This window comes from Tachyglossus aculeatus, chromosome 6, assembly GCF_015852505.1.
Source record: "Tachyglossus aculeatus isolate mTacAcu1 chromosome 6, mTacAcu1.pri, whole genome shotgun sequence".
Classification (NCBI taxonomy): Eukaryota; Metazoa; Chordata; class Mammalia; order Monotremata; family Tachyglossidae; genus Tachyglossus; species Tachyglossus aculeatus.
In genome coordinates, this window is record NC_052071.1 from 32,548,286 (window position 1) to 32,576,082 (window position 27,797).

At 38.6% G+C, this 27,797-nt stretch overlaps 1 protein-coding gene across 2 annotated transcripts in view; it reads right to left on the reverse strand.

Annotated features, from left to right (window-relative positions):
• PHF6 (PHD finger protein 6) overlaps positions 1-27,797 on the reverse strand; it is a 46,115-nt gene that overhangs the window by 13,348 nt on the left and 4,970 nt on the right. Inside the window, exons 2-6 of one of the 2 annotated variants that reach the window (XM_038747871.1) lie at positions 24,448-24,616; positions 23,810-23,992; positions 23,531-23,632; positions 12,631-12,764; positions 12,360-12,403 (exon numbers count right to left, since the gene is read on the reverse strand). In XM_038747871.1, coding sequence (XP_038603799.1) covers positions 12,360-12,403; positions 12,631-12,764; positions 23,531-23,632; positions 23,810-23,947 — 418 coding nt within the window. In that variant the 5' untranslated portion in view covers positions 23,948-23,992; positions 24,448-24,616. The remainder of the gene's footprint in view (positions 1-12,359; positions 12,404-12,630; positions 12,765-23,530; positions 23,633-23,809; positions 23,993-24,447; positions 24,617-27,797) is intronic. The other variant, XM_038747870.1, reaches the window with a different exon arrangement.

Genomic DNA, 27,797 nt, shown 5'->3' on the forward strand with positions numbered 1-27,797 from the left:
AAAGGCATTTCCCTGAATACGCCTATCAAAAATTTACAAACATTCATTCAACAAAGTTCCTTTGCAGACCAATTCTGTTATGTCAAACCTAGATGACTTGCAGTAGTTTAGCCAGTTTTTGTATTTGGTTTTATTTTTTAAAAAAGGACCACAACAATAGTCTCTACACTATGGTTAATGAACCATAATCTTAATATGAAGAATTCCAGGAACCAGATGGCCTACATGAGATTTGGGGAATACCGCTTTTTCAAACATGAACCGAATGGATTTTCACTACTTTAGAATTAACAACGTACCCTTTCATCACCACAACATTTCCTCAACAGCCATTCTAGGGCGAGTTTCAGTATCTACTGTCACAAGTTATCTTGAAGATTCCCTCAGGTCAATCTTAGTCTTGGGGGAAGAGCAGTGCTAAGACCTTCCTATCGTCTACCAGAGCAATTCTGGCACTAGAACTACTGACTTTCCAAAGAGGCAGTGATGACTTTTCGGGAGAAGCTATTCTGGTGCAGCGGCAGCCAAGTTAAGGAGTTCTCCAGCACTGCTTCAGAAATAACCCATCAAAAGGCATCTACCAAATAAACAGGACTTTAAAATCTGAGCACTGGTGCTAAAAGCTAGCAACTGGCCTCTTTCACGAGAACCTGGTTCTGATTCACTCCAAGCTCCACTACTGTGTTGTCCCAGAGGTGCTGTGGATCGGCACTGGCAAATGCCTTTCCTCTTCAAACTGACTCTGGCACATAGGGATCCTTTGGTGCAGTTGCTGAAATATGTCTAAGCTAGGCTTTCTGGAGTAACTATCCTTACATGCAAAGGGAAAATTATATTACAAAGGGAAATAAATCATGGAAGAATGCAACCAAATCACATCAGTCGGCAGTATTAATTGTATATGATCATGCAAATAGAACACATATAAAAGGTATCATAAATTCCTCAGATTACTGAAGATGCAGAATTTGAGAAAGCACTGTAGGTCACTACTAATACAAGGTATGTCAGATTACAGGTGAGCTTTACAAGGAGACTACAGATTTCCTCAAAATAAAAGAGGAAACATTGACAGTCAATAAAATTCAATTCACAAACAAACAAACGAATTCTTCCCAGGATCCTGAAAAATTGCAAGTTAACTTCTAGGGACTTTATGAATCAAAAAATATTGACAGCTATGATAAAGCTAGAGTAAAAGGCATAAAAATAATTAATCTCAAACTTTTTAAGGACTTTAGGACTTTCTTCTTTGTGATTTTTACTGATTTTTCTAATATAAATAGGACAAGATGCCTCCAATTTTAAAAGTGGAAGTTTTTTTACATATATTTTGACCAACATATGAAGATTATATTTAATCCAGGAAGGAAAAAAAAATCAAATCATGAACTGAAGCATTCTGTGAATTAACAATTATGCTCTAGCCAAAGTTTACAGACCAAATCAAGATGCTGATCAGAACAAGGTCTACCTTTTTTGGTTTGCCTTGAGGAAAAAAAAAAATCACAACATGTAACAAAACTATCCAGTTGAATAATTCCATTCATAATTTAGTTGAATTTCACAATTCTTCTGATGGGCCAACACCATTCTGTTACACATTCATTCCATTTAGATGACCTGTTAGATAGCCTTTATCTACTTCTATGAATTGTGAAACACAGGCAAATGTGCCACCTATGTCCTGAATGAAAAATAGAATACAAATGCCAAGACAGAGAACTCTTATCAAGAGAGCAGCATGTTTTCTCTTCTATAATTCATTATTAGTCCTCCACATAGACCTTCCCATGACTACTAAACCTCATTTTGCATCTTTTTCCAACACTGACATTACAATAACAGGATATTGTTTCTTATTCAATTACTTCCGTCACTGAACAGATTTGTAATACCCACTCTACTTCATTTTGGAAGAGAAATTGTACATTTGTTCATTATTGATTGAAATGAAATATTGGAGAAAGTAAAGATTATCTTCAGATCAGTGGAAGTCAAATCTAGCTACTGCATTTACATAGCTCTTTAATATTTTACCATTCCCCAAATCTATTTCTGTTCCTTTAAGTCTGTCTTGCAGAGCTCTGAAGCTACATATCTTAAGAAAATTATGGTATTTGTTAAGTGCTTAACTATGTGCCAGGCACCCAGCCATAGGCAAGTCACTTCACTTCTCTGAGCACAGTTACCTCATCTGTAAAATGGGGATTGAGACAGTCCCACCTGAGACAGGGTCTGTGTCCAACTCAATTTGCTTGTATCCGCCACAGTGTTTAGTACAGTGCCTGACACAAAGTGCTAAACAAATACCATCATTATTATTAAGATATCAAAAGTAAAGTCAATGAAAAGCAACTAAGCTCCTTTTGAGATTCAAGTTATTAAAAACTGAATTCTGCCCAGCAGTAAGAAAAATTGCAGAGTCATTTCTAGGGTCTCTATTCATCAAGAAATATTGTTGGTTATGATAAAGATAAAAAGGTATGAAGGGAATTAACAGACTTCCTTCAGGCTAATTTATACAGCACTTGTAATTTCTTCTAGCAATTAATGTTTCTGGATATGTAAAACTACCTGGAAATGCATGGCACAAAAAGCACAAGATGCCTTCGAAGCTCAAAGGTGAAAGATCTGTTGCATTCTGAACATCCAGTAAAAAGCCCATAGTTCAGTGGGGAGGAAGAGTCCAAATTCTAAATGGCAACACTCTGTGAATTAGTAATTATCACAGAATATACTGTATCAAAGAGGATTATACTTCTAGGTCTTCTTGGCTATTTAACAAACAATATACGGGGAGCCTCATTCCCTCCCCTCATATCCCACTGCCAAGCTTACCCTGTTGCCCTTGCATCAGATGGTTGGGTGTTTCCAACTTCTCATGACAGCTTGAACTAAGGGAAACACAAAAAGTTGTTCAACACCTCCCCGACCATATGAATTCTTCCAATGGACCCTACTAACATTATGAGTTCTTTTCTATAGCCCTTAATTGTTTTGCTACTATACTTCAAGTTGCTAGTGTTTCAATACATATATTAGTCTGACAAAAGCACTGTGATTCACGAACCTACTACAATATTGCTAGTTGAAACACAGTTCCACTATTAGGTGGGAATTTTTAATCTTCCTTAAGTAGACCCTCTAAACCTGCAGCATTTAGAAAAAGGAACTAGTGTAGATTTGGGGATGGCAGTGGTGCTGTAACAATAAAAACTTTAACTGTCTTCAGATAGCATTAAAGTTTGTTGAAGTTAAAGTTACTTGAAGGCACTCTCAAATTAAATAATAAACACATCACCTTCTCAAAAATGCGGGAGATTTTGCTTATGAATTTGAGAGCCTAGAGACTGCAAGTACAGATTAAGCTTTCGTTTTACTATTCTTGTATTTCTATCTCTCCCTAAGTCGATAAACACAACATGTTCCCATTTCACAAGCATCTGCAAATACAGATCACTTAAGATTAAGCTCTGCTGTTACCCTTACCCATTAAAAGGTAAAGTTGTGAGGATGTCCACTTTGGGCAAAATGTCTCCTATCACAGAAACATTCAGCCACTGATTGTTACAGTAATAAATGTTACATAGAAATCTCTAAGACTTCATTAGCAGTAGACACCACTGTGCCCCATCCCATTTCATAAACTACTGGTTCAGTTTGACTATGAGGGGATTGTGGAGGTGGGAGAAAACCATGGGAAAAGCAAAAACTAGAAATGAAAAACAAAAAACCAAAACCCCAAACCAGAAAGAACCACCAAAACGAAAACTACACACACACACACACTCATTCTCTCTCTCTCTCTCTCTCTTTCTCTCTCTCTCTCACTTCATGCAACTAAACAGATTGTGAGGTTGGAAAACAACAGGAGCACTAAGGCAAAGCAGAGAATCTTTCAACCATTATGGAGAAAAAAGATTTGTTGGTTTTGACTTTAAAGGAAATAAAATCACACAGACTCCCAAAGCTGAAACTAAACAGAGGATGCTAGGATATGCAGGCTAGATCAAATCCCTGACATGCTGAATCTTGACTAAACACGGTACAAAAATATTGGTCAAGGGAAGGAGAATGGTAAAAAACACTAACTTTTATCTCTGGCTGTTCCTAGCTTCTAGTCCAACTCATTCTGAAGAACGATGGGAACAGTTCCTCTGATTCACTCCCAACTCCCAAGTTGCTCTCTACAATTTGCAAGGACCCTCTTTTAACTGAGGAAATTGAAAAGCCATAGACCTCAAGAACCTGAGGGCAAAAATACTTGCTACTGAAGTGGTTTGAAGATTTGGCACCAGAAGTTGGGATTCCAACAACTGAAATGCTGCAGTCACTACTTTAAACAGAGAAAGGAGAAGATATGGCAAAGGAGTGCCAAGAAGTACCACTAACTCCCTTTCCCTGCAACTAGGAGGAATTCCTCAACACAACATGGGACTGCTTGTAAATACAAGGGATACAAAATACGTATTTGCAGTTTCTACGATCTTCATGATCTGAATTACAGATGGCAAATCAATCAAAAGTATTTATTGAACACTTACAGTGTGGAGAGCATGGTACTAAGTACATGGGAAAGCACAATACAATAAAGTTGGCAGATGTGATGGCAAAGACAACTTCTACAAATTAAACTACAGAAAGGAATACTTGAAGTGCAACTTAAAAAACAGAAACAGAATTAACAGACTTGAGCCGATCTGGGTTCCACTACTAAACGGCAAATGCATCTGAAATAACCTAATAAATTCCTTCTGAACATCTACAGATTTTAATCCGTAAGCTCTTTCAAGAGAAATATTTGTTGCGATAAATATTTTACTTTGGCCTATTCAAAAGAATTGGAAATTGTTCTTCAATAATTAAAAAGGGTTTTCAGAATTCTGTACTGTTTCTTTTACTAAGATGATTTTTCCAAAAATCTGTTAATTTGTACTATTAGGAACGAACCTGATAAAACTAGCATTCTAGGAGGGGGAAAAAAGAAAAAACTCTACAGACATCCATGTAAGCACAGGTGAAATTTTATCTCCATATAGGAGACTCTTCCAACATTTGTGTTTGGTTTGGAACTAGAGAAGCAAACTGAGAAGCAACGTGGCCTAGTAGAACCAAGCGGGGCCTGGGAATCATAAGACCTGGGTTCTAATCACATCTTTGCCACTTGCCTGATGTGTGACCTTGGGCAAGCCATTTAACTTCTACATTCCTCAAATTCTTCATTTGTAAAATGGGGGTGAGATACCTATTGGCCCTCCAGCTTAGGCCATGAGCCCTGTAGGGGTCAGGAATTGTGTCAGATTTGATTGTTTTGTATCTACTTCAGTGCTTGGTTCATAATAAGCACTTAAATATTCATTAATTCAATCGTATTTATTGAGCACTTACTGTGCACAGAGCACTGTACTAAGCACTTGGAAAGTGTAATTTGGCAACATATAGAGATGGTCCCTATTTCTCTGTGCTTCGGTTTTCCTCATCTGTCAAATGAGAGTTCAATACCTATTTTCCCTCCTACTTAGACTGTGAGGTCCATGTGAGACACTTTGACAAACTTGATTATCTTGTATCTACCCTGGTGCTCAAGTAGCGTTTGGCAGGCAATAGTGCTTAATATTCTTATCATCATCAGTCCAGCCCCTTCCCTCCACCTTTAAGAACTTTTTTGGTTGGACATATGGGACCATGAAGAATAACAGGTCAGAGTCCTCAAAAAAAAAAAACCCTTCCTATACACGAAGACAATTATTAAATCCCATCCTTTCCACCCCAACCTTGGCTTTCTCTTCAAATCAACTATTTTAACTTTTCCTCATGGAATCCATCCTTTTAATCATTTTTGCTGTCCCTCTCCATAATCCTTGGTTTTTTTTACAACCTTCTAAAGAAACAATGACTAAAACTGGACACAATACTGTAATAAGGTTGTGACTAATGCTAGCTACATACAGCATAAGGATTACTTCCCAATCCTTGCATGTCATGCTTCTGTTAACCCAGAAACATCCTGGCTTTTTAAATGCATGATGGTATTTCCTGTCTGAGACAAATAAACCTCAGTCCCAATACAAGGATGTGGAGACTGAGAGCTGGCAAAAAGGTATTGTTTATCAAGATTGTGGCTTACTAGGGTCTACTACTGCTGGTTCATTTTTCACCTTTGAGTCTCTGCCTGCTTTGTCTGTTGTATTACGTCTAGACAGTCTTTCCTTTCTCTCCATCCTGTATTTATGCTGTTTTTCCACTGTGGAGTGTGCTACCTTATGCTCATCCCATACTGAATTCCATCCTGCTTCTCTGCTAGACCCATTTTATAATTTATCTATGTCACTTGGGATTTTATCTCTGCCTTCTGAAGCAGAAACAGCACATGATTTGCTAAGGGGAAGACATTTTTACAATTCCCACACTTACAAAAATGCTAGAGTAATAAGGCTGGAAAAAGCCAGGAAAGACCATTTATTCCAGCCTCTCCCCTCCAGGTAGGGAGCCTGTCACTTCCTTTTTTGTACTTCTACTGCTTAGTACAGTGCACTGCACCCAGTGGGTGGAAGAGATACTATTACTGACTACTGCAACTACTATTTCAAGCATTCAATTTTGAATTCTCTAAAATATCTAATAAAACGGCTCTTGATTCCCCTGGCCATGTCATTCTACGACTGGTCCCTATAGGTCACCACAATAGTTTCCCAAGTTGACACAAAGCCTGTTTTAAAAAACATTTGAAAAGCAATAGCCTGATAGCTGTATAGTCAAAACCCTGCTTTCATTTGAGATGGAATAACTCTACTCAGATTGAGAAATGAGGTGCATCACTTTCCTTCTGTTTACAAAGCTAGCCAGTATCACAGAAGGAAATTTCAATAAAAGAGGCATGACTTTCTCCTCACAAAATTTACTGGTTGCTTCCTAGTATCATATATTCTTCTAGGTGATTGGAAATGGTTCACTGGACCATTTATTCTTATTCTACCCAAATTACTGACTGATTTACTGTTTCCTCAGTTATCCTTTGTAAAGGGCCCATTATCTGCCCTTTTCTAATCCAGACATCTCTCTAAATTCTCTAAAAGAATGCCTGGGGTTTCTGCAGTAATATGGAAAATTCCTTAAAGTCCCGATGTTTCAATAAGTCCAGGTTATTTTGGCTACTTTAAAAATGGTATCTGTTAAGTGCTTCTATATGTCAAACACTTTTGAAAGAGCTGAAGTAGATACATTTATCAGGTTGGACAGTCCCTTGTCTCACATGGACCTCACAGCCTAAATCAGAGAGAGGAGGGCTTAATCCCCATTTTAGAGATGAGGCAACCGAAGCACAGAGAAATTAAGTGATTTGCCCAGGATCACAAAGCAAGCAACTGGCAGAGCTGGGATTAGAACCTATGGCCTAAGACTCCCAGGCCCACGGTCTTTCCACAAGGCCATGCTGCTATTTCTTTATACTTACTCTTTATTTCTTCACCTAGTATGGGGTTCAAACCTTCAGATCCAAGAGGGACTTTGGTGGTGATTTCATCTTTGATTATTTTTATAAGTATTAGAAGAGTAAAACATTAAACACCTCTGCCGTTTTTGCTGGTCCTCCTCTTTTAACAAAACTAAGGAAAGTTTTGTGGTCATCTTGTGTGTCACTTTAATTGACTACCTTTTCTGGATTTTTCCTTATCTCGCCCCAAAACAACGATGCTACTTCTTTTTATGTTCAGTTCTCCTCATGCATGGGGATTCTTCAAGAAGCTCATATTAAGGAACACTTGCATGTTAGTACTCCGCCTTGTGCCCAAAGCCACCTGCCTGCACACAAGCATTTCACATTCTATCCAGAGGCAGGGTGTTGGAAGAATGTTCTCTAATTCTGTCGACTGCCTACGAAACATAGAGTTAAAAACATGTGTTGTTCAGCAATGACTGTGGGCCTCATTAGTGCTCTGGCCTAATTTCTGGTAGTTCCATTTACCCATCTTGTCCTCCGCTTTCAAAGGTACTGGAGATTTCTGAGGCTGCAGAACTATCAACTTTCCTGACCTTTCAACTAAGTTCCCTAAGCTTATTAAAATTGCTTTGTTAAAGTTCCTTTTCTTAATGCAGCTGACTTTCCTTTCCACAGAATCTTTAACGACCAATGGTTCCTACCTACTTAGATGATTTCTCTACCTCCTGCAACAGAATACTGTTCTCTACGAAATCTAAACACTTGTTTGATGGTTTGTGAATTGCTTTTCTCAGAGGTACCTGGTAGTTGAAAAAAAAAAATTCCCTATTGCCACAAGATTCTTAACCCAAGGCAGGTAAATTGACCAAAGGCTTTATTTATTTACTTTCTTCTATTTAGGAGGTTTGTAATAAACTCCTACCATGGTGTCACCATGATTCTTTTCACCTGTACTTTAACCCACACACATTTTACCTGTTCATGTCTTTTTGCCACCTGGGCCTTTGAGAACATGAAGGTACTTTTGACTTCCAAAGCACCACCACCTCCCTTTGTACTGAATTTACTCAGGGCTACATGAGGTTTTTGGTTCTACAATGCTACTTTCCAAGCAACTGTAAAATGAACAGAATATGTCATTACTCCTATAGAAATACCGGGAACTACATATTCAGGAGTAAAAAGTCACTGTGCAATTAATCATACAAAATAAGAACTATGCAGCATATGCCTACATATAAACAAAAATATATTTCTCATGTTTTCATAATATTGGTTGCAGGGCACTGTTAAGGTCACTATACAGATTAAAAACCACATTATATCATCATCATTCATTGTACTGAAACATAATACTAAGGCTGAGATGGCATTTCAGTGTGTAGTATAAGTGAACTTTTGACTCATCCTGCATGTAAAATACTCCAATCACCCAACGAGATTGATCTAATGGAAACAGCATGGGTCTGGCAGTAGGGGATCCAAGTTCTAGCTCCAACTGGTGTGTTGTGTGGCCTTACGTCATTTAGCCTCTCATGCCTTAGTTATCACATCTGTAAAATGGGGATAAAATACCTGCCCTTCCTCTCTCCCTCAGACAGACAGCTACATATGGGCAGAGAGACTATGCCTGATAATATTATCTTATATCTACCCCAGAGCTTAACACATACTAAGTATTTACTAATGCCATTATTAACTGAATACATATTTAATGCAGGCCAAATTTTTAAGTTTCTCCCACAAAACGGTAGAACCTCTGAAAATAGTCCACACATAATTTTGTGCTTCAATTCACGTAAGTGGGTGAAAAGGCTCCTACGACACCAGTACATAACCAGTTCTTCTATAACACAACCCTCACTTTAGAGAATAGTAGTTTACATGACACTGTTACTATGTGCTAGAAAATTAAGAAAAACAGTGTACATTACCAAGAGTCAGAAGTACTCAATTTAGTTCAACAGCATTCAACAGAAACATTTAACCCATGGAGTCAGTAAAGCACTTGCTCTAACTTTCCCCAGACCACATTCTCTATAGAATAACACAAATGACTGGGTCTTTGGCACCTGTGGTCTAGAATATTACAACCTTTAGAGAAGCAGCACGGTTCAGTGGAAAGATCCCAGGCTTGGGAGTCAGAGGTCATGGGTTCTAATTCCAGCTTTGCCACCTGTCTGCTGTGCCTTTGGGCAAGCCACTTAACTTCCCTGTGCCTCAGTTCCCTCATCTGCAAAACAGGGATTAAGACTGTGAGCCCCACCTGGGAGAACCTGATTACCTTGTATCCCCCTAAAGTGCTTAGAACAGTGCTTGGAACATAGTAAGCGCTTAACAAATACCATTATTGTTATTATCACCATCATCACCTCAGCCTAGTGTGGTGATTCACAATACACTGTCTCTCCTCCTCCCTGCCCCCTCTCCCACAAACCCTCAGATGGCTTTAGGGTACCCAAGCCTTGTTCTAAGGATTCAATACAATATAAAGGTTGTTTCCATTATGGATTTCATTCAGAGATCTGTTTATTCCTCACCACTCTGGTAAATGTTCTCCATCACCTCTCAGGTTATTTTAATAGCTATTTAAGTAGTGTGTCTCTGTCTGTCTGTCAGACACACACACGCACACAGTCAGTCTTCTAACCAGGGAGCCGAGATGATTGAAACTTTAAGCAGATTCCCCTCAAGCCACCCAAAACCACAGACAAATAGTAGGGTACAACAAAACTGGTCCTAAGGCTCCTAAGGAAATGCTCTCATTAAGACTTTTGGAGAAAAACTGTCACATCACCAAGAGATTTAGGTTTCAGGAACAAGACTGCAGCAACCCATCATTTCTCTACCACTCGACCTGAGGCACCTGTGGTTAAGACAAGGTTAATATGGGCACTTTACTTTGTGAACCCAATTTAGATTCCATAAATCCTTGATATGGATAATAAGTCAACATTTTTGCAAGTATTTTCTGTGTAAAACAATAAATATCATATTAACAGTTATAGCCACTAATTTGGAAGGTGAATAATCTTGAATTTGTTTTCAAAAACTCAACACGAAAGTCAGATTTTTCTGGAACACAAAAATAGTTATCTTAACTACAGTTAAATTCAACATCTTAGGTCTTGAAGGAACTCAAAAAATGCTTGGCCATGATAAAGTATCTAACAGTAAGTATAAAAATGGGGTTTAGGTTAAAATTTTACTCTCTAATATGATATAGGCATCCCTGAACTAAGTAAAATAAATTTATTTTTACAAAATTGCTTTTTTCCCCTGAAATGAAAACCAGTCACTTTGATTATACAGAGTTTAAAATTTTATATTCGATTACATTGAATTGGGAATATTTAATTGTTTTTGACAGATAACTTCTGATCCTTAAACCCAGTGTATTTTACACACAAAATTTCACAATATATGACATGGATTAGCCAACTCAAAAAATGTTTGACCATGATAAAGTATCTAACAGTAAGTATAAAAATGGGGTTTAGGTTAAAATTTTACTCTCTAATATGATATAAAATATCTGTTTCCTAGAACCAGATAAGTTAATGACACTGATTTAAATATCACTTTCATATGCTAGTCTCTTCCTTTTTTTCTACTGCTACTCCTTTTAATGGAATGCAATATTCTAAGAAAGGGTTTTGAAGGTAATGATGTAGTAGGCATCCCTGAACTAAGTAAAATAAATTTATTTTTACAAAATTGCTTTTTTCCCCTGAAATGAAAACCAGTCACTTTGATTATACAGAGTTTAAAATTTTATATTCGATTACATTGAATTGGGAATATGTAATTGTTTTTGACAGATAACTTCTGATCCTTAACCCCAGTGTATTTTACACACAAAATTTCACAATATATGACGTGGATTAGCCAATACAACCTATTTTAAGACTTGGTAAAATATTTGATACAACCGATGTGGCCAGGTAGGTACTTTGCACACACAGGAAAAATACCTCTTCTTTTAGAAATAAGGGTTAGTTCTTAAATAAGTAAATAAATACATAATCACAAAACAGAACTTCATAAGAATTTAAGATGACTCTTTCTTAAAATACACTGAGCCAACCAAGTGGTAAATGGTAAATAGATGGTTTTTACTTAACCATGGACATTTAGGTGTAAGATTATAAATGGAGCCAAATAATGGGTGTTTTTCTTCACATCAGTGCAAGCTGAGATGTTGAGAGCAAATCAGATTCTCATAACAGACTTTTTGTATTAAATGATTGTGATGTTTATAAACGCACTAACAAGACAAATGCATATGTAGCAAAAATGGGTGATTCCCAATTTCAAAGACACAATTGTGAATGTACTATTTGGATTTTAAGTGACAGAACAGAGGCTGGCAACAGTACAAATTTGAATTAAAAAGAACTTATGAGAGGGAAAAAATGAAATTGCTTTCTAGGATTCAGTTTGATATTTTGCCGATTTGTACTTCCCAAGGACTTAGTACAGTGCCCTGCACACAGTAAGCGCTCAATAAATATGACTGATTGAATGAATAATACAGAAGACTCATCCACCCATTAAAAAAAATTAAAGCCTGCTAATATTATTGACCTAATTTCATTACAGCGTACAATGACTGATAATTGAAATATATCTACTTGATTCAAAACGGTATTTTTTAAAACACTTACCTACACAAATAAGGTCCATAAGCATCAGCAACTCTTTCTAAAGGCAAGTAGATTACTTCAACCTACACTCTGAAAAATGCTTTGGGACCTGAATCCATGATACATCCTAGCACTGCTAATTTCTCCAACCTCAATTGAGAATTTTAAAATGAAAGACAGGTCAAAAATTGGTTTACACACTTCATTCAGCTCCCTATTTTCCACAAAGCAATACAACTTTTTTCAACTGGAAAATTTTTGAGCAGTTTTACCTTCAGAGTTATGTGCAGTTTTCTTGTGTTTTCGGCAATAAACCCTATAAATGAAGTAGTTAAAAATTGTCAAGTGAGCAGTGATGGAAGTGATTTTCAATTTTTAAAATATCAATGCATTTCACAAGCTTCTTGGGTGAACTAAGCAATTAGTATAAAACTCTGTTCTTATACCTCTAAATCAACAAGAAAAAAATATTAAAATGCCTAATGTATACAAATGATTTTTATGAAAAGGACAGATGTAAAAAAAATTCCGTAAAATAATTACATGTAAATTCCTTGTGAAGGTTTTTCTCTTATCTGAGCTTTGTCATGCAATGCACAATGGTAGTGATAAGTCCTGCGACATGTTTTCACATCACAACCAATTGTTGCTCCTGGACAGTGGCATAAAGAACACATCTGGAGGAAGAGGAAGAAAGTATAATTATTAGTGAAAGACGTTGCTTGGGAGATCATATTTATTAGACTTATTGTGCTTAAGATAGCATCCTGCATGAGAGAGACAAGTGAATGCCATTTTTCAGCAGCATTTCCTTCCTGAATGTTTAAAGTAACCCAAACTATAGAATTTTTTTGTTTTCATATTTAAAAACTTAATCACCAAGATGAGAATTTCCATTTGCTATGGAATGGCAATGATTAAAATAATTGCTCACTACATAAGAAGATATGAGATGCAGATTCAGAATAAGGAAATTGTTCTTTAAAAATAAGCTTTATTGGTATTTTTAAAGATAGGTTTAAAAAACTCTTCCTCTACAGGATAAGCATAAAGTCCACATGAGATAATGAAAATTGTTCTGATGCGTTGACAGTTATTATTTTTCTTGGAAGAAATGCACATCAAATTTTTTTAAAAATGAAAAAATTTTAAAAATAATACACAACAAATAAAAATTAGGAGCTCTGTTAAATGATTTCACAAAGTATTATGGAGAATGACAAGATTACTCCATCCTAATCCTTCTCAACCTCTCAGGTGCCTTCAACACTGTGGATCCCCTTCGCCTGAAAACATTATCCAACCTTGGCTTCACTGGCTCTGTTCTCTCATCTTTCTGGCCATTCATTCTCAGTCTCCTTCACAGACTCCTCTCCTTTACCTTGAGGAGTCCCTCAAGGTTCAGTTCTGGGTCCCCTTCTAGCCTCCATCTACGCCCACTCCCCTGGAGAACTCATTCACTTCCATGGCTTCATCTACCACCTCTATGAGGTTGACACCCAAATGTACATCCCCAGCCCTGATCTCTCTCCCTCTCTCCTGTCTCGCATTTCCTCCTGCCTTCAAGACATCTCTATTTGGATGTCCTCCCGTCACCTCACACTTTAACATGTCCAAAATCAAACTCCTTATCTTCTCACCCAAACCCTGTCCTCCCAATGACTTTCCCATCACTGTAGATGACACCACCATCTTTCCTGTCTCATATACCCGTAACCTTGGTGTTATCCTTGACTCCTCTCTGTCATTCAATCCACATATTCAATCCATCAATAAATCTTATCAGTACTACCTTCACAACATAGCTAAAATCTGCCCCTTCCTCTCCATCCGAACAGCTACCCCGTTTATTCAATCACTCATCCTATCCTGCTCGGGATTACTGCATCAGCCTTCTTGCTGACCTCCCAGCCTCCTGCCTCTTCCCCACTCCAGTCCATACTTCACTCTGCTGACCTGATCTTTTTTTTTTTCCAACAAAAACAACCTGGACATGCCACCGTTCTCCTCAAAAAACTCCAGTGGTTACCCATCCACTTACAAAAACTCCTAACCACTGGCTTTAAAGCACTCCATCTTCTCCCCTCCTACCTCACCTCACTACTCTTCTTCTACAACCCAGCCCGCACAATTCGCCCTTCTAGTGCTAACCTTCTCACTGTGCCTCGATTTTGCCGCCGACCCCTAGCCCACATCCTGCCTCTGGCCTGAAATGCCCTCCCGCCTCAAATCCGACAGATAATCACTCTTCCCTCCTTCAAAGCCCTATTGATGGTACATCTCCTCCAAGACGCCTTCCCAGACTAAGCACCCCCTTTCCTTTTCTCCCACTCCCTTCTGCATCACCAAGACTTGCTCTCTTTGCTTTTCCCCCTTCCCAGCCATAGCACTTATGTACATATCTGTAATTTATTTATTTGTATTGATGACTGTCTCCTCCCCTCTAGACCGTAAGCTTGTTGTGGGCAGGGAATGTGTCTGTTTATTGTTGTATTGTACTCTCCCAAGCACCCCTCTCAGGATCGTGCCCGGAGAGTTTCCAGTATTCTATCAGTCTCGGCTACGGGAGGGAGAGTCAAGCAGAGGCATGCCCGCTCCATTCCTAGCTTGGGTAGTGGCTAGCAAGTGGAAGGCAATCAGCTACAAGACAAAACTCACCTGTGCTGGACAGCAGCAGCATGGGAGAAAATCGAGGGTGGAGGCTCAAGTTGACTGTGCGGAAGAAGGCAATGGTAAACCACTTCCTTATTTTTACCAAGAAAACTCTATGGCTACACTACCAGAAAGACTGCAGATAGAGGAGGGGTGTTCTTAGAGAGATCTATCCAACGAGTCACTGTTGGTCGGAGACAGCTCAGCAGCAAATGACCAGACTCTCCCAAGAGCTTAGTAGTGTGCTCTGCATACAGTGAGCGCTCAATAAACACGATTGAATGACTGGATGAATGATTATCTTTGCAGCATTTCTATATTTAATTCCTTTAGACTGTAAGCTCGTTTTGGGCAGAGAATGTGTCTTCTTGTACTGTACTCTCCCAAGAGCTTAGTACAGTGCTCTGCGCACGCACAGTAAGTGTTCAATAAATACACTTGAATTCCCTTAGATTATAAATTCCTTCAGGCCATGTACTGTATCTGTTGTTTCCACTGTACTCTAAGAGAAAGTGCTCAATAAAATAAAGTAATTGATTGGCAAGTTTTGATTATATATTTTTTAAAACACATCTCTCAAATTCAGTTCAGTCCAGATTTCATGGGAATGCTCTTTTATTGTGAATCAAGGTCCTAAAGGTAGCTTGGGGCAGAAGGGGGGATTAAAAAGTAGGGATATTAGACATTGATTGTGGAAGACCTTCTGGAGAAGACGTAATAAGAGGAGGGCTTTGGAGATAAGAAGAGCTGTGGACTGTAGGAGATGAAGCAGAAAGGAATCACAAGCAGTTAGAGAGGGCAAGGGCAAGAGGTCGGTGGTGAAAGCTGAGAATGAGGCACCAAGATTAGATAACCAATAAGCCTGAACACTAACCTAATCAAACTGATTTTTTAAAAAACATAATTTGTTTTCATGTTAAACACTTCATCATCAAGATGAGAATTTTCATTTGCTATAAAACTGCAATGATTAAAATAACTGCTCATTACATTAAGCTTTTACTCTTTTACCTGTTTGACAACTGTGTCTGCCTGTCTCCTCCACTAAACTGTTAGCTTCCTAAGGGTAAGGATAGTGCTTTTTCTTCTAATGTATGTTCTGAAGTGCCTATAGTAGGTGCTCAACAAATGTCAAAAATGGTGACTTTTAGAGCCTTTTTTCCTCCCCTTTCTTTACTTAAGCAATAATCTTTGGAACAAATGCGGATAAGCAAAAGTAGTGCTTTAAAACAATAGCCCCAAACAGGCTGCTAATGTGCAAAATGTTTTTGTCCTTCAGAATGTCATACATATCATCAAGAAACAAAGTTGGAAGACAATTCAACAGGACATCTGGTTAGGAGTTTCCCAAACTCCAGGCAGGAGAATACCACCTAAGCCTTCCAAGAAGAGAATGTAGTCTCCAGGTGATTTAATGTCCCCCTTGAGAGTTTAGGTTTAACCAACTTTGCTGTTAATGAATTCTTCTGTGTTTCAAATCTAACTTTTGCTTGCTGAATTTAAATCTCCTTTCCCTTATTTGGTTTCTCTGAGGAAACTGTCAACTATGGTCTAGCTTTCTGTTCTCCAGTCTAAACAATCCCAACTCCAGGCCTCACTCTCTACCCTTGAGTCATTTTTTGTTGCTCTTCTCTAGAACCACGTCAGTTTCTTCAATCAACAGTATTTACTAAGCGCTTACTATGTGCAGAGCACTGTACTAAACCTGTGGGAGAGTGAGATATAACAGAATTAGCAGTTACATTCCCTGCCCACAACAGGCTCCACATTTATTAAGATATAAAGACACTGAAGTCTTTATACTTAGTACAATGCTCGGCACAAAGTGCTCAATAAATATCATTGATTGATTGATATAAAATGCCCCAAAATAGAAAAAATTATATGCCCAGAGTTGCAATTGCCCAACTGAGTACAGTGGGAGCACACAGAAAAGACTATTAGTAGCAGAAGAAGCTAGGACACAAGCAACAACAGCCAACATTTTTGCTCTGGTCGTATAGATGATGACAAAGTGCTGTCCTATTTACTGGCCCTGCTAATTGAGTTCATTAATCAATTCTGCCACAAGCATGAAGCTGCAGGGTAGCAAACTCTTCCACACTTCCTCGTGCCCCTTGCCTGCTAACACAACTTCTATGCACTCACCAAGCTATTTCAACCCAACACGGCTGGGGTTGTATTCCTAAGGCTCGACTAATGTCATAGCAAAAAAGCAAGAAAATGTTGGAAGCATGGAAAAACCATGATCGGATATTTGGTGGTATTCTTGCACCCTTCTGAACCAAAGTAAGCATGACTGGGCATTTTAAGAAAATAAACATTTTTATTATTTGGATTTCTGATTGGTAATGCACTGTACAACTTGCAGAGTCTAACTAAATGGCTTGATTCATACTTCTCATGAACCTACTGATATATCTGGCCTGCAACAAATTCCTGAGGTAATGAACTCCATATGTTTACCATTCACTGTGGTGAGACGGGTTTCTTTTTGTTTTGAACAGTGCCTTCAAGCTTCAATAGGTGCTTCTCTGACCTGACATTTTGGGATTGGATGCCTGATAACTGCCCGTTCACCCTACCAATATTCTTCATGTTTCAGTAAACTTCAATCACGCCCCCGCCTTCAACATTGTGGACCAAACTCTTCTACTGGAAACATGATCTAACCTTGGTTTTTCCACTATGATTCTTTCCTGGCTCTCCTCTTTCCACTCTGGACAATCCTTCTCCATCTCTTTTGCTAGCTTTTCTTCTGTGTTCTAGCTTCAACCTGTGAATATTCCTCAAGACTCAGTTCTGAGTCTTCTTTTCTCATTTCACACTCCCTCACTTGGGGAACTTATCTACTTGCACAGCTTCAGCTGCTATATCTATGATGTTGGATTGACTGATTGATAACCCCAAATCCACCTTGCTAGCCCTGATCATTCTGCTGTGCAATCTTGCATCTACATCCATCTCCAGATCACCTCTACAAGTTCCACTGACTTCTTTACCTCAACCTACTCAACAGTCAAATCATCTTCTTTCTTCTCTACTTAACCTTCCCATCACAGGCAACACACTCCCACCCCCTCCATCTCTCAAGGACAAAACTTTGGTATCAACATTAATTTCTTAATAATAATAATAAAAATGATGGTACTTGTTAAATGCTTACTCTGTGCCAAGCACTGTTCTGAAGCTCGAGGATATGTACATGTTAATCAGACCGAACACAGTCCCTTTCCCAAAGTCTCAAATCCATTTGATACATGAGGCAACTGAGGAACAGAGAAATGACTTGCCCAAGGTCACACAGAAGACAAGTGGCAGATCTGGCACTAGAACCCAGGTCCTTCTGACTTCCAAGCCCATGCTCTATCAATGAGGCCTTACTGCTTCTCAACCACCATATTCAGTCTGTTGCCATATCCTAAAGCTCCTCCCTCTACATTGTACATTGTACTCTCCCAAGTACTTAGTACAGGGTTCTGCACACAGAAAATGCTCAATAAATGCTACTGACTGATTGACTCTTCCTCCTCAATCCAAGATTCACCCCTTCATCTCCATCCAGAGAGCCACAAAAGATGTCTAGGCACTTGTGATATCCTGGCTTTACCACAGTATCAGCTTCTTCACTAAACTCCCTGCCTCCTGTCTCTTCTCCTTTCAAGCCCAAACTTCACTTTGAAGACTGGATCATTTATCTGAAACACTGTGCTAATTCTGTTGTGTTGTGCCCAGCAAATACCACTGATTGACTGACTGATGGTACTTTGGCCATTCCCTATCACACCCTCCCCATCAAGCAGAAATCCCTGACCACTGGCTTAAGGCACTCAATTAGTTCTCGCCCTCCTACTTAACCACTCTGTTCCACTACATCCTAGCTTGTATCCTTCATTCCCCGCACACTAATTTACTCACAGTGTCTCATTTTCACCTTCCCCACCCTCAATCTCTTGCACATCTTACTCCCTGCCTAGACCTCCCTTTCCCTTCATGTCCAACAAACCATAGATTTCCCCATAATAACAATAATAATTATGTTGATGGCATTTATTAAGCACCTTTTATGTGCAAAGCACTGTTCTAAGCGCTGGGGAGGTTACAAGGAGATCAGGTTTCCCACGTGGGGCTCAGTCTTAATCCCCATTTTACAGATGAGGGAACAGAGGCACGGAGAAGTTAAGTGACTTGCCCAAAGTCACACAGCTGACAATTGGCAGAGCCTGGATTCGAACCCCTGACTCCAAAGCCCATGGTTTTTCCACTGAGCCATGCTGCCTCCCCATGTTTAAAGCCTTTCCAAAAGCAACTCTCCTCCAGGAAGTCTTCCCCAATTAGTCCATAATCTCTTCAATTCATATTCTCTACCTCTTCAGCTCTTCATGCCACCGAGGCACTCACATATATAAGTGAGAACTCTGTGTATAATAAGTGTTCAACAAATGCTTCTGATTGGTAATTATGATATTTCAGGTGCAGATGTAGCAGGCCTATTTTACGTAGTGGCAAAGCTATGCTTTATTGTTTTTATGTCCTCGCTGATGATGTCCAGCATTTTGGATGCCACTGAACCTTAATGATTTGGAGGACCAGTCAAAAATAATGCCACAATCTCCTAGGATGTGAGTATACCTCAGAGTCCACCATCAGGTAGCTGCATTTTGGACTTTCAATCTAATTAACCTGCACATGGTCAAATGAAAAGTAATGCATTTGCAATGCTCTGCACACACTAAGTGCTTAATAACAGCTTCAATTCAGCCACTTTTGCCTGCAGAGAACAGCCTGTTCTCTGATAACCAGTAGACCCAAACTCAGGGATACAAATAACATCCCTGTTAGTATTTGCAAATACACTGAGGACAACAAACGGGATGGCCTCACTATGATGCTAGACTTCCTCCATTAATGTTCTAAACTGGCCTTCTCACTGAAACCAGGGTTTTGTACCTTCATTTCTTAGACTGTGAGTCCCATGTAAGACAGGGACTAGGTCCAATTTGAATATCTTGAACCTAGCACACAAAGTAAGCGCTAAATGAATTCCATAGTTACCACATCCTCTTGTCTCAGTTTCCCTTCTACCTTGCCTTCCCTGGATTCCTAAGTGTTCTCGCAGGAACTGAAAGCGGTGTAAGAATCATGAAGCCTTGCCGTTGCTGAAAGTGGTAACGGAAACATGGAACCAGATCATATGAAGAGAAAGACAGAGAGCCAAAACTGGGGCTGCAGAAATAGACGCTGGAGAATCCTCAGAGCTCTAGGAGAAAAGCCAATGGGGACTAAAGAAAAGGCTGGTGATCCAATCAAAGTAAGGGAGGTAGGAAGGAAAAGGAAAGAGTTAGGAAGAAATGATGGCACAGGAAAAGAAGGGTAAGAGGATCTGGGAGGGAGGGGGCAAGGGGAAAAGAACGCATGCATGGAAAGAGAAAAAGAGGGCACAGAGAGAGAAAACAAAACAGAAGACGGGGAAAAGGACAGGACAATTGGAAAATTCAAGATCAGGGCCCTAACACAAAGCAGGCCGCGCAGGAGGGTAGTCCTGTAGACTAAGAGGAGAAAAAAAGAAAAAAGGCGGGGGGCGGGAGAGAGAGTTAAGGCAAGAGCCCAGGAGGAAAAGTGAAAGAAAGAGAAGGAAGATGTCCCAGGAAGGAAACTAGAACACTGAGTGACAAGGAGTTGATGCACCAAAATGGAAAGCAAAAAAATCCCACAGGAACAAGAATGAAGAGAAAGAATGCCCAGAAGATTGGGGTGGGGGGTACAGTGTTATGAAGTCCAGGGGAAAGCCGTAACCAACAGTGTGCAGAGAAGCTGCTGAAAATACACTGAAAGCTGAAGCAGTAAGATGTATGCAGTAGAGAGGGAAGAAGGGGGAGACAGAGGAAGCATGCCTAGGATATAGAGAGAGTAATCCTGAAAGACCACAGCAGTCTGAGAAGGAAAATTGTTGAGGATTAGGACTGTGAGCCACATGTGGGATATGGGCTGTGTCCAACCTGCTTGCATCTACCTCACTGCCCGGGACACAGTAAGCATTTAAATACCATACAAAAAAAAACCCTCAGCAAGGACATAAAAACAGGCACAGAACCTGAAAATGTCAGGAAAGAGGAAAGCAGAATCTCTATGCAGGTAGAAAGTGGAAAAGAGATAATAAAACAGGTGGAACGCCAGTTATGCACTCACAGTGTTAATCTGGCAAAGATTAAGGGAGCTGGGACTATAGGGAAAATGGGGAAAAAGAAGGGATTTGGTAGAGTGACAAGGCTAAAGAGACATTTTTACAAAAAGGATCAAGGTCAGGCAACAAAAAGAGTATAAAAACACTTGATTTCCCCCAAACACTAAGGTAAGCGATATAGAAAAGCACCCCACCAGATGCTTGGATAAAACGTAATAGAAAGGATGACTCCCTCCCCAAAATACACATAATGTAGTAGGCAAAAAACATAACATTACAAACAGAAACCTAATTATAAATCTGAAAAAATTTCACAAATAGAAAGCTGTGTGTGAGGGAGAGGGAAAGGGGAAAAGGAAATGGCACTAAATAGTTGCAACAATAGTCCCATCCATAAAAACACCTAATGTTCTCTGCAAAAAGGCCAGGTCACTGAAATCACTTCACTCTCAAATACTTCAAGTACCCTGTATGTTCGCTCTAGTATATTACATTAGTGCTCCTGTATTTAAGAGAATAAAGGAATGGCTACAAGAGGAGGAAAAACAATTCATCGGCTAGCAGTAGCATAGCCTAGCGGAAAGAGTACTTGACTGGGAATCAGGAGACTAAAGTTCAGGTCCATCAACCGGCCTGCTGTTAGATCTAGGCAAGTCAAAGAAACTCTGTAGACCTCAGTTTTCTCATCGGCAAAATGTGAATAAAATAGATTGTGAGTCCTGTGTGGGATGGGGCTCACATATGTCTGACTTCATAACCCTGCATTTATCCCAGCACTTAACACACAGTAGACTTAATATAATAATTGCAGAAATCAGGAGTATATTTTACACACTGCACTGAGGTAGAGCTATTCAGTGTCAAACTATGTACGTTCTTACTCGGGTAATAAGAATCCTAGGGTCAATTCAAAGTTGTGACACTTTCACTTCATATTTGAATATAGTTCAAATGGTATTGGACACAACCTTTGAGAACAGATCATATCACTGAGAAACAGGGGCTCCAACTACAGGGTGCCAACTTTTCATTTTGAGTAGAGGTGAAAAGGGAGCAGGGTTCAAGAAACTATTAGGCCAGAAAGCCACCATTTGGGTTTCTTTCAAACTGACTGGAATCTCTCATGTCTTGCCTGAGACAAGAAAATCTAGCTAAAAAAAATCTGGGGGGACAAGGACTCCCATCATCTGCATAGTGTTCACCTATGGCTCCAACTCCATGAGGATGAAGAAGGGCCACTGACCCTCCTTACCTGCCATGGGATTGGCATTTTTTGCCCAGTTCTTTGGTAGTGAAACCAGCTAGCTCTTTAGCATGGCAGTGTACACCTACTATGAAGCCCACTAGAAAATATTAAAAATCAAAATGACATGCTACAAGCAGCACCAAGCCCAAGACACCAAGGAAGGCCACTGTACCAATAAGTTGGCACAGAGAGCAAAGGCCTAAGCCTTACACGAAAAGCTTTTTGACAAGATCAGATCAGACAAGGCAGGTGCAGCTAGCTTTCTTGGCCTTTGGAGCCCTTAAGGAGGCCTCTCCACTTGTTAATCTGCCAGCAGGGTCCCTTTCATTCACTAGAATCTTGGTTTGGTTTGGTCACAGGTCTTGTCCATTGCCTGGCTCCAAAGCCCACTCTGGCAATCAGTAGGAGGTGGGTCAAGGATCTGACCTGCAGAGCCAAGGAGAAGCAGGTCCAGCTCAGCCAACCTATTCCAGGCCAGGTACCATTCCCCCATTTCCATTTTTCCTTTTCTTTATCCTATACCTTTTTCCTTATTCTATCACACTGTGTCCACCTCCACCCCCAACCCAGTTTCACTTCTGGGACAGTAAGGCAAGCAGGCAAGACAACTTGGGGGACTCCTCTCACCCCAAATGGACTTCAGGCCAAAAGATCCTCTTAACTTGGACAGTTCTGAAAGCTGGGAGGGGACATGAATGTGAACAGGAACTCCTCCATCCTCCAGGGGACTCCAGCATTCAGATATGGAATTTCCTTCACTGAGCTGCAGTGCTCAACAATTTTTTTGGGGGTGGGTCTCTACAGCCTCCAAGCAAAATAAGGAATTTCTCTTTTCCTCTCAGGCTCTAGCTTGGGGCCAGTCAAGGGCTTTCTGGACCCCCATCAGGGGCTGGAGGAGGGATTTCTGACCCAAGTTTGCCTACTTATAAAAAAAAGTTGTCCCACCCACCCTTGAATACCGTGGTGTTATTTCATCATCTCATATGGACAGCCCCAAAAGACTATACAGATGATTTTAATATTCAGTGTTTTGTATTCTTGGTGAAGTGGTACGTGGTGCCTACCATATGTAAAAAACATTTATAAATGAAATCATAAAGAAATCAGCACAAGAATATTTTCCACACAGAACACGTGTTTAACCACATGTCTAACATACAAATCACTACACGTAAACGAACTCTAGGTACAGGCACCCCCAAAATTCGAATTATCTCTCCCCAAAAAGCTGGAAATTTTTGATAATGATCCATTTTATTAAATGCATAACCACCCATTATTCTTGATTTCAGAGCTAAGGGAAGAGATTGAATTTTTCAACGGCACAGGACAATTTCATTCTTGAGGAAGAAATTACTTACCAGTTTAGTGCCTCTTTTTATTTCCTTTTGGACATCTTCAATTGAAAATCCACCAAGACTCTCATTATCAGAATGTGAAGACACCAATGCAGATGAAAACAGCTACAAGTTACCAAAAAGAAAAAGATGAAGGTTCTTACTTTGGCAATATAAAGATCGCACGGTCATATTTGTAAAAACTTACAAAGCTATGCAGAAAATACATCCCTGAAACAACTAGCTCAGATTATTTTAGAATTTTTATTCCCTATTACCTTTTTTTATTGTTACTGTACTTACCATACATCTGTGATGTGCTGCCACCTTCTGGTTTTCAGATATCAATAACTGCCCACATTCCTTGTCTCTGTTAGACTTACAGAAGCCACATTTGCGTTGTCTCGTAGACCCTTTTTTCTGTCCAACTGAGCTTGACATGGTTTTTAAATTGCTTTTAGAATGCCACTTTAATCTTCAAAATTGCTACAGAGAACAAAGAGTACAGTGAAGCATTAAATTTTAACGTAACGTTATTTTAGGAGCCCATGTACAAGTAAGCCTCTTTGTATTTCTAGTATGATTTCTACAAAAATAATCAGTTTGGAGAAACCTTGTATTGCCAAGTAAATGCTACAAATTAGCGTTTTGTGAAGTTTGGCAAAGAAAATAGGAAAGATGCTCAAAGCTAGGAGAAAATTAAATATAAGATTTTATTTTAGTGCTATTAAGACTATATGAATAGAACGGGCACAATGAATTAAAGTTATAGACAGTAACGATCCTATTGTGAACTACAATTATGTACAGTTTACGCATTCAGTGGAAACTAAGAAAACATTATTTTGAATTAACAATAAAATTTGGGCTTTTATAAATATTTGAAGTAGTTTTTTGAAAGAAGAAAATCAAAGTTACAGAGTATTGAAGAGAAATATTACCTTGCAACTTTAATAAATACTTTCCAGCACAAATTTTGCCCTTCGTCGTTTATTAAGGAAAGGAAAGTAATACAATTCATTCTTCACAATTTAGAGATTGGAGGAGGCTCACATCACAAAATTATCAGTGGTAGAGTCCAAGTTAAACTTTTATTGCCAGCATGGGCAACTGAAATTGTAGAAATGGAACATGTTGGGTACAATAGAACTAAGTAGCCAAGTTTCAACTACACCAATTCCTGAGTAAATATTTAACAGCAAAACTTTTCAAAAAATCTTAGGAAGATCACTTGAATAATTAATTTTAGTGATGATTTGAGAGTTCAGTTCTTACCTGAATAATTTATTAATTTAAATCACTGCTGATTAATTTTTCCAAGGTAAAGAAACTGATAAGTTCATGAGGGTATATGCACCCACTCCAAAATGTATAGCTTTTAGCGCTTGCTGGCTTATAAACAAAAAGATTCACTTGAATCAGGGCTTCATAATCTTTGCAATTAAAAATACCAAGGCCTTATGTCTGAAATCCAACATTTTCAGTAATCTTTACAGTGAGGTAAATAATAGCTTGCAATGGAAGTATATAAATTTCTTAAATGTGTCTTTAATTGTAAAAAAAATACAGAAAATATAGATAGGATGAAGAACTGCAAAGGGAGGCAAACAAAAAAACAAAAAAAAACTTCCTAGATTATCATGGCAAGTTTCATATTTTAAAATCAAAATAGATCATATAAGAGAGAGGAGAAAAACTCAAACCTTTTAAATCAATTTGGAGTATTAGAGAAATTATATATAATCTTCATTTATCTACCTCAGAGTAAGGACCTAGTGTTTTGGTTAGGCTAAATATTCTTGATGTGTGGTTATGCCAAATAAAATATTAACCACATTATCACATAACGAGGTCATGTAAAAAAACAACTGGCCTGAGGTCTCATGTACTTGAAACATACAGGTACCCAGATAACATCACCTAATCTAAATAACCCCACCCCAAATTTAAAAAATATACGCTACATATCACTTTGGAGTTTATAAAGCATCTTTCTGAGGAAATGTGGCAATTGTGCATGTTCAGAACTATGCCACCCGAAGATGTGGACTAGGATGACTAGTTACCAAGCACCTTGATATTTTAAAATTTACAGAGAACTGCAATTGGAAAGGAAATGCATTTATCTCAAACATCTGATTATTTCTAAAATTGTCTTTTTAACTGCAGGATCTGCAGATCCTTGTGTTCTTTGTTTTGAAGGGTTTTAATCTTAAATTTATGCCACGGTACCTACATTCTTAAAGACTGCAGCATTTACAAATGTGCTAATGATCTTTCAGAGAAATCCTTTATCCATAACATTGATCACACACAGCAAAACTGATCGAAAAAGGCAGCAGAATGTAATCATAAAAAAAATGGAACAGGGAAACAAAAGGGAGTAAGGGTGTTTCGTGAACAGGCAAGAATGAAGATGGCTGTAGCAAAAGAAATCCTCTTAAACTCTGTATCCTTATGCAAATGATCAAATGTTAGAATTAGGAACAACACTGTTCCAGCTCTAGATCATATTATTTCAAATAATATACTATACATACATATATATAATACACACACACACACACACACACATATATATATATATATATATATATACACACACACACACATACAGATTCAAAGTCACCCTTATCACTCTTCTGACCGGTGCATTTCCCCAATCCTTTTAAAAAGATAGCATTCCAAAAATCTAAATTGGACAAATCCATTTCCAACACTGGCTATTGCTTATGAAAATAAAATTATTTGGGGAAAAAAGGCTTTATTCTCAAGATGGAAATAAAACACTGCCCATATCTGTTAAGGTATTTTTTTTTATTAAAAAAGTGTATTTTCTCAACATTTCAGAGAATCAGCCTGTTTTTATCAATTACCAACAAATCTAAAAGTTTAAAAATTGTTGTGGTCTTGCTTTAAAAAATACCCAAGGATGACAAATACACACTGCAAACTAAAGCCTACATTTTATTTAGAGGACCACAAAATACGGTCCAAACCGATTTAAATGTCCCAAAATTTTTTTACTTATTAAAAAACTGTAAAAACTACAAATGCCCAAGGACAAGCCTTTACTATGAAGATACATGTTTTGAAATGATTGCACTGCATCTGTAATTTATTCTTAGTCGGCCTTGGGACATTTCATACAAATTTACACCCGGAATGGGTTGGGTTTTTTTTAAAACCTACATGGTTTTTCGGAATTACTGGGATCAAACGTTGACGTTCTCAATCAACTTGGCCTTTTTCCTAAAAGTGTGGCTCTGAAATATTAACGTTCTCACTTATCTGCCTTACAGCAGTTCCCAGTAATACAGTCCCAGGAAAATCATTAAGAACCACACAAATTCGGCTGAAGCCATCATAAACCTTTCAATTTTCACGTGCGGCCCTGAGGTGGTGAAAATAAACTAAGAATGACACTTATTCAACATAATGGAGAATTCAAAAGCACAGAAATCAAGCGATCACGATCACTCACGGCCCGTTTTCTGAAAGGGAGGCATTCGACCTCTCATTTTTACATTTAGGGATGCCATACAAAGAAGTTATGTTCCACATTAAAACGCCGGGCGATATTGCGGGTCAAAAGAAACCATCTAAGTGGACTGGGCGAGTGATTTCAGGAGATACACCTAAGAGGGTGCGTGTATATATATATTCGTGTTTAAATATAGCTAGATGTATACGCCTATATACACATGCCATATCTAAATAGAGGGAAGAACGTTTTAAAAAGAAACTCGAAGGGCAGTGAAATGAACCATATATATATATTCGTGCTTAAATATAGCTAGATGTATACGTCTATATACATATGCCATATCTAAATAGAGGGAAGAACATTTGACGAGGAAACTCGAAGGGCAGTGAAATGAACCATATATATATATATACTATATATATGTGTATATATATATATATACACCATATATAACCATATATATATGTGTGTATATATATATATATACACATAAGCGCTTAGTACAGTGCTCTGCACATAGTAAGCGCTCAATAAATACGATTGATATACATATTCGTGTTTAAATATAGCTAGATGTATCCGTCTATATACACATGCCATATCTAAATAGAGGGAAGAACGTTTTACGAGGAAACTCTAAGGGCAGTGAAATGAACCATATATATATATATATATATATATATATATATATACATATTCGTGTTTAAATATAGCTAGATGTACCCGTCTATATGCACATGCCACATCTAAACAGAGGGAAGAACGTTTTACGAGGAAACTCGAAGGGCAGTGAAATGAACCATA